Raw genomic sequence first — 14,830 nt, 5'->3', positions numbered from 1 at the left:
GGCTCTCCAAGTCACTCCATGTACCTCAGCCAAAGCGGGGGTCATGCGGGGCTCTGTACGGAGATGATGCAGGATGAGGGATTCTTGATCCACTCGCTTATTAAGTATAAAATAATTGCATCGTGATAAAATTACTCTTTCGAAAGAAAGGAATATTTATCACAAGATGGTAACTGCTAGCGATATCGCAATTGTTGGATACTCCTTCAAGCTTCCCCAAGACACTAACGATGATGCAAGCTTCTGGGAGGTGCTTCAAGGCCGGCGCAATCTGATGACTGACTGGCCTGAAGGTCGTGTCAAGACAGAGTCGTTCGCTAGTAATAAGCATCAGAAGGTATCAAGATTAGCTTGTCGGTCGCTTTTGAGCTTGTATAACTGATAATGTGATAGTGGAATGGAAAGGGAGGTCATTTCATCAACGACGATGTAGCTGCTTTTGATGCTCCCTTTTTCTCCGTTACGGCGAAAGAAGCGGCATCCATGGACCCGATGCAGCGCTGGACACTGGAAACTACCTATCGTGCTTTTGAGAAAGGTAATGTCAACATGACTAGCTGTATGCGAGTCCTACCTGTCATATGCTAATGGTAATATCTTCAGCGGGTATTCCAGCCGAGAGTCTCAAGGGTTCCCGCACTGCTGTGTTCTCTGCCTCTATGCTGGAGGACTACAGTAGAATGGGAGCCATGGACCCGGACTACCTGGAACGAACTGCAGTAACTGGAAGTACTGTTTCCTGTGTCATACCGAACCGCGTCAGTTGGTACTTCGACCTACGCGGGCCGAGTATTCATATCAATACAGCATGCTCTAGTAGCTTGTCGGCTGTTGATATGGCCTGTAAGGTCCTGGATAGTGGCGATGCTACATGTGTAAGTCGCTCCATACATCCTTAAACGGTTAAACATTGACTTTATCTCCAAAGGCCGTTGTAACCGGTGCCAACCTTCTTCTCGATCCGAGCATCTTCCAGGTACTATCTAATCAAGGGTTTCTCTCCCCAGATGGCGTTTGCTACAGCTTTGACCAACGAGCCAACGGCTACGCACGAGGAGAAGGCATCATTGCTCTTATTCTAAAGCCAGTGCATACAGCGATTGAGGACGGGGATACGATTCGAGCTGTGATTCGGTCAATTGGCTCTAACCAGGATGGAAAGACTCCGACTCTTACCCAACCTAGTTCACAGGCTCAGGAGGAGCTGATCCGTCACGTTTATGAGCAAGCAAACCTTGATATTAGCATGACTCGATATGTTGAGGCGCACGGTGAGTGATGGAAAGGAATCTGAATTGTTGTCGGTTTTTTAACAGTATGCCCAGGAACCGGAACGCCCGTTGGTGACCCAATCGAGATGAAAGCCATTGGCCGATGTTTTCAAGAGTCCCGTTCATCTTCAGAACCCCTGTTTGTGTAAGTAGCTTCTACTAGAGCAAACTTAGACTGACTAACACCCGGCACAGTGGCTCTGTCAAAGCAAATATCGGGCATCTTGAAGGAGCCAGTGCACTTGCAAGCTTGGTCAAATGCACCTGTAAGTATCACTCTTCTTTCCATAGTCCATACCATAATAAATGAACATGAAACTTACAGATGTAGTGATCCTTGAAAAGGGTATTATACCTCCCAATGCGCTTTTTGAAAAGATTAATCCAGCCCTGAACGCCGGATTTTACAAAGCTGAAGTACGTGCAGAAACCCCAATTCGAGTTATTCATGACTCACTGAGAATCAATAGATACCAAAAGGAAGCATTGAATGGCCTGGCACAGGGATTCGTCGTATATCTATCAATTCTTTTGGATTCGGCGGCTCAAACTCACACATCGTACTTGATGATGCGTTCCACTATATGCAAGATCGAGGCTTGAAGGGGATACACAACACGAACCCTCTTCCAGGGTCTATGCCAAATGGCCGTCCAGTGACGAGCAAAGATCATACAGCCCATACCAAGGGAACCGATGGCACCAAGAGTTCAAAATACAGACCCAGACTGCTCGTATGGAACGCCGCAGATGAGCAAGCATCCAAGCGAACAATCGAAGCCCACCAAAAGTTCTTTGAGGAAAGGATCTCAGGTCACCCCGAGTTGCTGGATCGATTGGCGTACACTCTGGGTGCTAGGCGAAGCAAGATGCTTTGGAGAGCCTTTTCAGTGATTGACAATGGACCGACAAACCAGATTTTGGCACTATCGAAGCCAATTCGAAGCTCTGATGACCTAGGCATGGCATTTGTTTTCACAGGACAAGGAGCGCAGTACATCAACATGGGCTTGGGACTTGAGCAGTACCCCATCTACAATGAGACTTTGACCAAGATCAACGATATTTACACTAGCTTTGGCTGCGCATGGAATTTGTTTGGTAAGTGAAGTTTCCAAATCATTCTCTACAGAGTTGTTGACCATTACTCGCTTAGAGGAACTGGGCTGTGGCGAAAACATCGATAAGCCTGAGTACAGCCAGCCGCTATCTACAGCCATCCAGATTGCGTTGTACGAATTGTTAGTCAGCTTTGGTATTACACCCAAGGTTGTCGTTGGTCACTCCTCGGGAGAGATTGCTGCTGCGTATGTATACTCTTTGCCCTCAACTTCAAACCGTAGGTGCTAAATCTTCTCGCAGCTATGCTTCAGGAGGGTTGTCCCTGACATCCGCCTGCAAAGCGTCCTACTTCCGTGGTCTTTTGGCCGGCAAGTTACGAGAGGCAAAAGTTTCATCTCCAGGCGCCATGTTGTCCATCAATCTTGCGGCACATGAAGTCCCAGAGTTCCTGGCAAAGACAGGCAACACTTCGGTCAATGTTGCATGCATCAACAGTCCTCTCAGCAGCACGCTCTCGGGCCTCGAGGAAGCCATTGATGCGATCAAGGCTCAAGCTGATCTTGACGGAATCTTTGCGCAGAAGCTGAGGACCGGAGTGGCGTATCATTCACCATCTATGAAAGCCATCGCGGACGAGTATCTTGCCGCTCTCGGCGACCTCAACCCCGAGAAAAAGGATGAAGTCGAAATTCCCATGATATCATCTGTCACAGGTAAATTGATTTCCCATGAGACATCGTCGACTGGACAATACTGGGTTGACAATATGTTGTCTCCCGTTCTATTTGCCCAAGCCTTACAGGCTATGACGAGCAAAGAATCAGCAAAGAAGCTGGGCCTGGGCAATATTACCAACCTCGTCGAGATAGGACCTCACCCTGCCCTACGCAGGCCAGTCAAAGATACTTTGAGTTCACTGGGGAACCCTAAGAAAGAAGTACGCTACGCCTACCCACTCCATCGATCGCATCTAGCCACTCAAACGACACTGGAACTGGTAGGACAACTCTTCTGCCAAGGCTACGATATCTCAATCCCAGCAGTGAATCAGCAGTCCGCCAAGGGGAAATTCTTAGTTGATTGTCCCGAATACCCATTTGACCAAGCACAGAGATACTGGACAGAGTCACGCTTAAGTCGGGATTTCAGGTTGCGCGGCTCAGTCAAAGGAGCAATGCTCGGAGTTCGAGCATCTGATTGGAACCCTCTAGAACCTCGATGGAGGAACTTTTGGAGCATTGAGTCATCGCCATGGATTAGAGATCACAAGGTAAGTTCTCCGTTCAAGGACCCAGTCGAAGTGATCTACTGACAATGAATTCCAGATCAGTGATACCGTGCTATTCCCTGCTTCGGGAATGCTTATCATGGCTATGGAAGCTACTCAACAGATGGTTCCTTCAGGCCAGCCAGTTGCTGGATATTTGATCCACAGAGCTGAGTTTATAAGTCCCATAATCGTGCCAGAAGCTTGGGAGGACCGAGTCGAGACCCAAGTGAGGCTCCGAACTCTTAAGACACAGCAAAATGTCAAATTCGATGTTACCATCTTCACATACTCGCGCGGTGAATGGATCGAGTGTTTCCGCGCTAATACCCAAATTGACTATAAAGAGTCAAGTGAGACAAATGAGAGACGATTTACTCACGAATACTTGCGAGACCAATATCACAGAACAGCCAAGTCATGCTCTTTACCAGTTGACTCGCGTGTCCTCTACCACGGCGCCGAGGATATAGGCCTTCAATATGGAGATTGGTTCCAATTGCTCCGGAATATTCACTGGGATGGTGTGACTTCGGCCGTGGCACTTGTTGATCTGCCTAGATTGAAGTACGACACCACGAGCTTGGTTCATCCCGCAATCCTGGACCAGGCTTTCCATGTTCTTCGGGCTAGTGCAGGTCAACAGCCCGCTGCAAATGTTCCTGTACGGCTGGAGGATGCCTGGTTCTCTGCAGACGGGTGGCAGAAATCTCGGACAAATTCAGTACGCTGGTCTTCTAAGTCGGCGTTGACTGTTTATGGCTATGGAGAACAGGGCTCTATCACCGCTCTCGCTGAAGATGGGACTATCTTATGTTCTATTGAGAATGCTGTCACTGCAGCTGTGTCCAGAGAAACTACCGAAAAGGAGAGAAAACTCGTCCACTCAGTCGAGTGGAAGCCACAGTTGGACCAACTGAGCCCCAAGCAACTAACACAGGTGCTCAACGCCAATGCTCCGTCCAAAGACGACAGTGCAGTTCTAGCAAACCATTCAAAACTCTGTCGTGCATTGGAGCTTGTTGCTGCTCGCACCCTGAAACGTATCGACAAGGCCAAAGTCCCTGAAGACCTGCTTCGTCATGTCGAATGGATGGAGCACCATGTCAGCAAACTATCTCGTAAACAGCAACTCGAAGCAGACACCATCATCGACGATGATGTTGAAGCTCGACTGATGGAAGTCGATTCTGTCCTTCCAGCCTGGAAACTCTACACAACCTGTGCTCGAAAATTACCAGAGATTCTAGCTGGCGAGCTAGATCCACTCCAGGTCGTTTTCGAATCTGACCAGGCCGACATTTTCTATTCGCACCTATTCCAGAACTTGTGTGCAGATGGCCGACTCAACTACCTGCTAGACTTAACTTCCCATCAGAATCCAGCTCTTAGGGTTCTTGAGGTTGGTGCTGGCACAGGTGGTATGACAGGACATGTTATCTCAGCGTTGCAGGAGCGCGAGAAACGCACTGGAGGGCTGAGCTTCTCTGAGTATACATACACGGACATATCTCCCGCCTTCTTCGAGACTGCCAGTCAAAGATGGCCAGATCTTCATTCCCAAGGCCGCATCAGTTTTAAGACACTCGACCTGGCCCGATCCATCGAGAGTCAAGGCTTTGAGCCCCAGTCTTACGACTTGGTCATAGCCGCCAGTGTGTTGCATGCAACTCCATACCTGGAAGCAACTACTCGCAACGTCCAAAAAGCTCTGAAGCCAGGTGGCCGTCTGATACTCCTCGAGGTCATCAATCCGGATGATATTGCTACCAACTTCATGGCTGGACTTGTGCCGGGCTGGTGGGTTGCCCGCGAGGAGTGGAGGCCGCATTCCGCTGCTATACCCGAGAATTTGTGGGATAAGTGTCTACGAGACAATGGCTTTTCGGGGAATGATGTGGTGATTCGAGATTATCCGGATGATGAGTGTCATATCATGAGCGTTATTGTCACCACTGCCGTTACGGAACCGACCGAAGCTGTTGAACAAGCAACGAAGAAGGGCCGCATTTTTATACTCATCGATGAACACGAGTCACAACAGCAGAGACAACTTGCTGATGGTGTGAGACGTCAACTAGATCCTGACGGAAGCCGACGTACGACCATTGTTGCCTTTTCCTTGGACCAACTTCGAAGTCAGCTAGCAGAGTTGACGAGTGATGACTGTGTCATCTGCCTTTCTGAAGCAGGTGGCAGACCGCTTCTTTCATCTTTATCGGACAGCGAGTTTACTTGTCTCCAGTTCTTGATCAGCAAGATCTCCAATCTTCTCTGGGTCACTTCAACCAATGCAGCCACACCCGACTTTCCGGATTATAGTATTGCCCAAGGCTTCTTCCGTTCCATTCGTGCCGAGCAGCCTGATACTCACATCGTCACTTTGTCCATACAAGATGAGGCAGAGAATGGTCCATGCACAGAACCCATCTCTCAAGTGTTCCAGGCTACTTTCGACTCGGCCGCGCCTTCGAAGGATGTTGAGTACGTTGTTCGGGACGGTCTCATTACGACAGGCCGGGCTATAGAAGACATCGCTACGAACAAATTGGTACAATCTCTTACCTCACCCCAGGTACAGCAGAGAGCTTGGGGCGATGGGCCGGCCTTGAAGCTTTCGATGGGAAAACCTGGAACACTTGATTCACTCCAATTCATCGAGGATGACGTCCATGCCACCGAACTTGGCCCATTTGAGATTGAGATTGAGGCCAAGGCATGGGGTCTAAGCTCCCGAGATCTTGGCATTGCACTTGGTCATCTTGACGCTCGTAATGAGACGTTTGGTAGCGACTGTGCTGGTATTATCAAGCGAATTGGCCATAAATGCGACATGTCAATACAACCAGGTGATCGTGTTGGTATGATGGCGCCTGGCTGTCTTCAAAAGTATCCTCGTGCACACGAAGCTAGCGTGTTCAAACTACCAGACGCACTATCCTTCGAAGCAGCTGTTTCTACAATTGCTCCTGGATTGGCTGCTTGTTACTCAGTGCACAATGTCTCTCAGCTACAGGAGGACGACAAGGTCTTGGTCCACTCAGCGGCCGGGGGTGCAGGACAGATAGCCGTTAGACTCGCCCAGATGCTTGGCGCTCACGTCTTTGTTACTGCTTCATCAGCCGAGGAGAAGCAGTTCTTGATCGACACGCTTGGCATCGCTACAGAACATATCTTCGATAGTAAGAGCGCATCGTTCCCTCAGGTAGTGATGCGGGCCACCGGACGTTGCGGCGTCGATGTCGTACTCAACTTCTCTGACCAGGATACCTTAAATCAGTCGTTTTCTTGCTTAGCCATTGGCGGGCGGTGCATCCATGTTGGCAGTATCAACAATGCAGACGATCTGGTGCTGCCCACAAAGCTCCTGACTAGAAATGTGACATTCTCGTCCGTTGATGTGTTGAGTCTGAGCCCCAAGGTCATCGGTCAACTATCCAAGATAATGATGAAACTACTAGACAACAGCAAGATTCAGCTGCCACAGCCGTTGCGAGCTTTTGAAGTGCCTCAAATTGACAATGCATTCAGAGAGCTGCAAGAAAACGAAAGGCTGGGACGTGTGGTGATCACGGTGAAGCCTGATGATGTGGTTCCGGTAGGTTGACTAGGACCTGAGTCTCTGGAGGTACCTACTAACGCACGAGGTACAGCAATTTATTAAAAACAGTCGGCCATGGAACTTTGACGAGGACTCAACATATTTGGTGGCTGGAGGATCTGGAGGCCTCGGACGAGCCATTACAAAGTGGATGGTCAGCAGAGGGGCCAAACACCTGATCGTACCCTCTCGATCCGGTGCCACTTCTCAGGCTGCTGCTCAACTGTTATCCGAGCTACGTTCTCGCGGCGTGAATATCGTTGCGCCCAAGTGCGATGTATCGCTCCGGGAGAATATGGCAAACATGTTGCAAGACTGTGCACGCACCATGCCACCCATAAAAGGCTGCATCAACGCCGCAATGGTGCTCCAAGATGCCATCTTCCAGACTAACATGACATTCAAGCAGTGGGGTCTCACCATGCGTTCCAAAGTACAGACATCGAAGAACCTGCATGAACTCTTACCGAAGGATCTTGACTTCTTCATCCTCCTCTCATCTCTTGCTGGTGTTGTTGGCCAAATGGCCAGCGCCAACTATGCAGCTGGTTGTTCATATCAGGATTGCCTGGCTAGCTATCGTGTAGCACATGGCCAGAAAGCGCTTTCTCTCGATATTGGTTGGATGCGGAATATTGGTATCATTGCTGAGTCAGAAGCATATCAGCGTCAACGACAGACGTCTAATGACATGCAGCCCATCGACGCCAAAGAGCTGCTTTCATTACTAACTCTATGCTGCGACCCAAATAATCCGCCTGTGCTACCGCCTCAAGCCCAAGGCCAAATTCTTTTCGGCCTCCGCACGCCTGCGGATATTCTCAAGGAAGGCCAGCAACCTCCTGCTCTATTAGAGCAACCGCTTCTCGCCACCTTCTCGAACCTGGTAGACGGGAAAAATCCCGCCTATCGCGAGATTGATCACATTGAGAATGCGAGGGACCTCTTTCAACAGTCTTCAGAAGCTAAAGAGCGGCAGCAAATTGTCATACGAGCTATAGCAGCCAAGCTTGCTCGTGCCATGTCCATCTCAGCTGACGACGTTGAGTCAAGCAAGCCACTATCTTCGTACGGAGTCGACTCACTCATGGCGGTGGAGCTGAGGAATTGGATCAACAAGGAGTTCAGTGCCACAGTTGCTGTTTTTGATATCATCGGCGGGGTACCCATTGCAAGTATTGCGGAAGGAATAGAAGCGAAGAGTTCGATTTAGATTATATCACCTAGATAGCATGCCTCTATTCCCTCCATATGCACCCTCTTCAAGAGACTGATGGATGTATTGTTTGTAATATTGTTCAAATGACTTCACACATTTCTTTCTGTTCCTTAGATCCTCTGCTATTTCGGTTCAGAGTGTACATTTGACGCAAACCTGGGGTGAACCGGGTCGTAACATGTTCTTCTGTCGGACCTGTCACCCAGGCTGAGTAGTCATCGATAAACGCAATCAATCCACCCTTTGAATCGATCTTGCGTTGCACGAGGTCTGCGTTGAAGAAAAGGAACAGCACCGGTGACAGCGGCGACCCTTGCGGAAGTCCAGCCTGTGGCAGCTCTCGTCGCTCAGAGGTGTAGCCAGTGTGGCTAACAGACCGACCGTCTGACAGACCATCTTCAAACCGCAGACCGACAGACCGGCAAATTTCATCAGACCGACAGACCAGAGCTGCCGGTCGGATTGGGTGGTCTGGGTTGGTCTGGGTTGGGGTGGTTTCTAGGGCTGCCATTGGTCAGCTCCAGCTTACCTTCACTTTAAGTTGCATGACACGACGCGTCTGCGTGACACGACGCGTTTGCCTCAGTCAATTTTCGTGTCGTGCCGATCTTTCTGAGCCATTGCCAATTCGTGCTGCATTATCATGTCTTCTAGCAGAACCACGAGCCACATGTCGTCAACACCGCAGTCTCTTCCATCTCGCCCACCTCCCATCCCGGCTGATGACGGTTTTGAAGGCACGCCCGCCTCACGCGAGGCTACAACTGACGAGACGGATGCATCGCCATGCGAATTTGAAATCGATTGGGAGAATATCTGGCACGGTGGCAAACGACTTATGGGCAGTGTGTTGGATAGCCACGCCATGAAACTGAAACTCTCCCCAGTTTCAGTTTCATATGAACTGGTTTCAGTTTCATACGAAACAATATCCAGTTGCAGTCCAATTTTTTGACAAGCTCGGCATCGATATGCACCTTATCTCCAAGTACCCCAAAGATGTTTGGCATTGTCTGCCTACCTACACTACCAATTCCCTAGGCTCGCCATCACTTTCTGCCCCCTTACTCCTCTCTATATCTTCTTGGAGTATCCTTACAGCCGCGTCGATATCCTCCGCTTCCCTAAACACCCCTGCAAGAAGCGGCCTGCTCTTTCCCTTTGGAACACTTATCCAACTTTTAATGCACTCACATGCCTCTACCATTTTGGCAGACATCCTACTTCTATCCCATCTAACCTGCCGTCTTGCGCCTGAGAAGATTCGCTCTGCTTCCGTAGACATGGGGGGATGCAGAATATGTCAATAGCCATACGGCAGAGGAGGGGGAAATTCTCTCGCTGGGTCGGTTCCAGCCACCACTGTAAGGCCGTTTGTTGTCCAATCCCAACCTGTGAGCCCTGCGAAGTATCATCAAAACCAGGCCATTAGAAGGCTTCAAATTACTTACATAAATAAAGCGGTCGAATTCATCCTTCACCTCACTCGCTGTGCTGTACACCTTCTGCCTCCAGCGATCAAACTCATCGAGTTCTTGCTCTTTCTCCTGTTGTTCATCTGGGAGCTGGTAGCTCTTGTAGTCTGTGGACCAGATCTTCCTTACAGCCTTCACGGCATTGCTGACCCAGGCTGGGTTTCTCTTCCACTGCTCACTCAGATAGCTCTTTCGGAGTGCTGGGTGGAGGAGAATACCGGCCACGTACACCGGGGCTTGTTCGGTAAGCTGGTAATACTTCTCGAACTTTAGCCAAGCCACGTGAAAGCGCGCGTAGAAGCGTGGGCCACTGAAAGCCCGGTTTTTAGTCCGCGTGAAGTGATGATGGAGGAAGTCCATATGGGAGAGAACTTCATCGAGTGTATTCTCCCGGCCTTGGCGCACCGAGATCTGGTGGAATACTTGTAAGAACGCATGAATATCTCCTAGTTCGTTCCAGTCGTTGTGGTCCAGTGCATCTTTCTCGATTTTGGCATGATTTTCTTGAATCCAATCCATGAACTTTGCCCGATTCTCAATTGCCACGTCAATGAGGCGAAACCATGAATTCCAACGTGTGTCATTGTCCCTCGGCAAGGCCCTGCCAATCTCGGCCTTGAAGTCGTTGTAAATGCTGGTAGAGCTCCTTGAATATATGCACAAGTTGTGGAGTTTCCCCAGAACACTAAACTCCCGCCATTCCTCGGTAGCTTGTGCCTTCGTAATAATGCCCCCTTCTTCTCTTTCGGATAGCCTGCACAGCCGCTCATACGCCTCATCAATCCCCTCTCTCTCATCCTCTTGAATCTTCTTTGCTTTACTCCGAAAGAGGAAGGCTTGAACGATGAGGTTCATGATGTGGCCACTGCAGCGTAGTCGCCTGGCAACCGGATCTAAACCATCAATCTCTTTTGCGATATCGTCAAGCATAGTGTCGTTAGCGTCGTGGTTATCCATCGTAAAGTAGCCAATCTTTCCTCTGAGATCGTACTCTTCGACAACCTCCAGGAAAGCCTTGGCTTGCAATTTCCCGTTGTGGCTTCCTTTGAACTCGCGCAGTGACAATAACGCTTGAGCGACTCCTCTCGTCTCCGCATCTACAAAATGGACCACGATTGCCTGGTATGCCGCCTTCTGTTCCGATGAGGTCCACATGTCAATGGTGAAGTGGACCATAGATGAGAGAGAATTATGAAGCTTCTTGACGAGCCCTTGTTTGTGTTGAGCGAAAGTCTTTTTGAGAAGCTTCGGCACCGCTCTGCGGCTGCGTAGGAGGACGTCCCGGGCCATATAGTTGCAGGAGAGTATAACAGCATGAAACTCGGGGTACTCGATGAATGTGTGGGCGATATTGCGAACCGCAAGAAGCCTGGCAAGTGCTTCCTCGAATGCAGGAATATTAATAGCGTTTGCCAAATATTTTTCCTCAGTAAGGTCTCGACTGGCTTGACGTTCCTCCTGCCTTCCGAACAAGTCCGTAATGGTGCCATGTTGCTGCTTCTTCAGATCCGACCTTTCCACATGCTCTATCACCCGGATGCCATGAAAGTCCCGCAGGTGCTTGCGGGCTCGACTCAGGTTCGTCGTTATCGAATTAGGCTTTTTCGTGGAGTCGCAGTGCTTGCAGTACCAAATTTCGTGGTATGAGGTATCGCGAGCTTTCTCCCCTCTCTCTTCATAAGGGCCACGCGCCTCGTTCCAAGTGCTTTTGTTCGTACGGCCTTTGGCGCGCTTGCCAGCCCGATCAGAGAGAGAGTGATCCAATGTGTGCTTCGCGGGAATGGGACAACCAGGAGAAGCTGACCCCAAGAGCTTATCAGAAGGCTCCGATAACAAGGGAGCGGGCGAAGCTGATGACATGTTGTCGGACAATTAATTCCACAGGGATCAGTGATGGCACCAGTCAACTGATAAGAATTAACAAAAGAACAAATGAAATTGAACAGCCATGTGTTCGGGCATAGCTATTTAAGCTCATGTCGTTAGGATTGGAGTCCTTGATGCGACAAGCCGGATGTGAAACCGGAGACACGACTCTAAAGTACGGGCCGCGTTTTATATCCAGTCACACGAACCTAGTGGTGATATGCGACACATATTTACTATTAGCAAGTTTCTAACTGCGTTGAAGGCATTTGGTTTGCGAAATTTTCTTGGTTAAGTACTAAGATATTTGGGAGTCATCGGGCGTATATGAAACATATGAAACCGACTGAAACATATGAAACTGGGGGAGTTACTGTTTCATACGAATCCGGGTCCAAGGACTGTTTCAGTTTCATATGAAACAGTATGAAACAACACGCGTGGCTATCCAGCACTGCCGCCAGGGAGCTGAGGTCCGATGCGTGTGCGACTAAGACAGACGCCATAGTAGAAAAGGGTGATGAAGGTCGCGAGAAAACTAGATGAACGGCAAGATGAGGCAATGGCCCGACGCAAAGCTTTGCGGGACGGGTTACGTAGAGTGAGGGTGAGTGTCAAGGGTAGGTATGTGGCCATTGACCACTTCCAAGACCGCCAGAAACGACTGATGGCATGGCACTCACATGAAGGCCCGCTCGACATATGAACCATTTGACACGGAATGGGCACGACAACGGCGGGATCTCCCCAGGCAAGGGGCCATTCATAGTCAGCGCACATTCCCTGAAGAAGATGTGCCTGTCCCGTCTCTTTGCCATACTGAAATTCGCCTGTGTGACAACGTCGAAAGGCCTTAATGAGACGTAGATCCACGGAGGCTGCCGACGTGATCCATTTGCTGTAACTCCGTGGAAGCCGTTTTGGATAATAGAACCAAGCCCACATCACAAGGCCTGAGGAGGCAGCAAAGACCAGGGGGTCAACGAATCTGGAAACGAATCGTTCGGTCTATCAGTAATGTTAGCAAATCTACATGGATGGTAATCAGAAGAAGGGCATGTAGTACCTTTGTCCACTTGTTGGAGACCCAGCGTCGGGCCTCATGCCTTGCCCAAACATCCCCAACAACAACATCGAGGGCTCTAGTAACAGCAAACAGGGTTAGATCCATTGTTCGGCCAGCGAACCTGACAGTCTGAGGTTCCGCATCAGGGGCCGATCCCGCCTTCGGCGGCACTGTTTCTGTGTATGCTCGGCCCTTGTAGGAGTGCAGAAGACGCAGACCAAACCATGCAGCAAGGAACGTAGCTAGCCATCTCGCCAGTCTGAGAAGAACGAGTTAGTAATGGATATCAGTCTTTTGCTAGGATGAGGTTGTACTTACCTCAAACGACCTGCCTCACTGAGACCTTTGGCAGTTTTCTCTAGAATATTCTTCAAGGGTTCCTTGTAACGTATTAGCTTTGGTCTAGTGCCCATGGCATATCATTCCTTCGGCGATTCTTGGCAGCCAAACATGAGAATACAACAACGGAAGCGCGATGGTCGCCACTTCGTGCAAACTAGATGGAAGGGCTCGTGGGAATTTGGTTCACTTACCTGCAAGATAGTAGTGCCACCGGCCAAAATAGCACAGAAAGTTGGAAATCGCTGTGGATTGAATCCAGTCTTCACTATGCGTAATACAGACTTGAAGAACGAGCTATCATCAAGGTCCAGAGAGAGTTGGGTGGCTGTCTTTCGTCTCCTCTTGGCAACATGCTGTAACACTAACGTCAAGAGCCGGGGCGCAACGGCAGATGCATAGCCCAAAAGATAGGCCCGAATCAACGGGCGGAGGATCTCGGGGACAGAATCGAGCCCCAGGGGGCCTTTACGGGTAGGCCGTAGATCAAGTGCAGGCATAATGCTCCGGCATAAATGAAGATCCTACGCAGGGCTACGGCACCTGCGGCCGGAGACGAGGGTAATTAACACTCGGAGGTGGGTATCGGCGAATGTCTTCGCGGAGACACAATATGTGTTCTACTTCTGACCGGCCAGTAACTGGTCTACCCCTGTCAAGTAGGATAAAAAATATGGTAAAGATGGTGTAAAGGAAATCGAAAAAGGGGGTCATCAGCTGGCTCTTCCATCGAGGTTAGGCTGTGATGGACCGATAGGGTGATCTCTAAATGACTAAGGCAGCACAATTCACTACTGGGGTTCCAGTTCAATCTTAGCTTAGGTGCCTAAAGATCGAGAGTCACAGAGCTAGGGATTTTCTGGGCTATGGCATATTCCTATAATCTGAAAACAGTCTGTTGTGAACAGGCTAGCAGTCCATTCCACTGGAAATAGATGCTAAGAGTGGGTCCGTGGAATGGATGAGGGAGGCTATATGAGCAGCCGAGCGGCTCGTCAGCATCCAGGCCTTAGCGTTGCATTCATCACGTACATGGACATCCTGTTTTCAATAGTTCTTCTTGAAAAGCTGAAACATACATGACAGTTGAAAGCTGAAAGTGCCGTGTGACTTGGCATCATTGTAATTGGAACATTCAGAGGGTCAGATATGATGGAATGGTGGAGGCAATTGTAACCGCCACTATTTTTTCTGCTTTGAGGGGCATTTTTCCTTGTGGAGATGACTAAAAGGGACATCGCATGCTTTTCTGAGTCAAGATCAGCGTTGAAATATGCATGGCGCAAGCTGAAAAACAACCCTTGTAGGATGCCAATGATATGCCGCGTCATATATAGCGGGTGGCATACCGTATATTTTTATGAAATTGATCGTAGATAGGGTATTGGTAAGGTAATTTAACTTGTCAATTAAACCAATAGGTGAGCACATTTAGCTTATTGATACTGATTACTGATCAATAGCTAGATATCATAAGGAAGAGATCTTCACAATAAGCTGTCAGAGGTTTGCATTAGTCTGACACTATCTGCAATCAATTTTATAGAAACATACGGTATTTAGGCTTGTGGCAGATCAGATGAGGTGTAGGGTGCAGAAAATCGTTTCAATTGATCAGGGTGGCGATTAACTCAATCTGGGGTGTTGATTGAGTTGAAGCAGTG

The 14,830-nt window shown here is 49.3% G+C and overlaps 3 protein-coding genes across 3 annotated transcripts; 2 read left to right on the top strand and 1 right to left on the bottom strand.

Annotated features, from left to right (window-relative positions):
• Positions 1-166: 166 nt before the first annotated feature.
• On the top strand, positions 167-8,414 carry FpPKS2 (polyketide synthase FpPKS2; the record flags this gene model as incomplete). Its single annotated transcript, XM_044857956.1, has 12 exons — positions 167-337; positions 394-538; positions 604-875; positions 929-1,271; positions 1,326-1,416; positions 1,467-1,537; positions 1,603-1,688; positions 1,742-2,372; positions 2,428-2,578; positions 2,634-3,603; positions 3,659-7,198; positions 7,254-8,414. 12 exons carry the CDS (start codon positions 167-169, stop codon positions 8,412-8,414), a joined length of 7,632 nt encoding a protein of 2,543 aa, XP_044701338.1.
• A 649-nt stretch (positions 8,415-9,063) lies between these two features.
• FPOAC1_013614 (uncharacterized protein) lies at positions 9,064-9,375 on the top strand (the record flags this gene model as incomplete). The annotated part of the gene is made up of 1 exon (XM_044857955.1): positions 9,064-9,375. The coding sequence occupies one exon, from the start codon at positions 9,064-9,066 to the stop codon at positions 9,373-9,375; it is 312 nt and encodes a 103-aa protein (XP_044701337.1).
• Positions 9,376-12,205: 2,830 nt separating this feature from the next.
• Positions 12,206-13,666, bottom strand: FPOAC1_013613 (uncharacterized protein; the record flags this gene model as incomplete). Its single annotated transcript, XM_044857954.1, has 4 exons — positions 12,206-12,769; positions 12,828-13,086; positions 13,146-13,207; positions 13,361-13,666. The coding sequence occupies 4 exons, from the start codon at positions 13,664-13,666 to the stop codon at positions 12,206-12,208; spliced, it is 1,191 nt and encodes a 396-aa protein (XP_044701336.1).
• Positions 13,667-14,830: the final 1,164 nt, after the last annotated feature.

Source organism: Fusarium poae (assembly GCF_019609905.1).
Source record: "Fusarium poae strain DAOMC 252244 chromosome Unknown contig_2, whole genome shotgun sequence".
Taxonomy (NCBI): domain Eukaryota; kingdom Fungi; phylum Ascomycota; class Sordariomycetes; order Hypocreales; family Nectriaceae; genus Fusarium; species Fusarium poae.
This window is presented reverse-complemented; position numbering and strand designations above follow the sequence as displayed.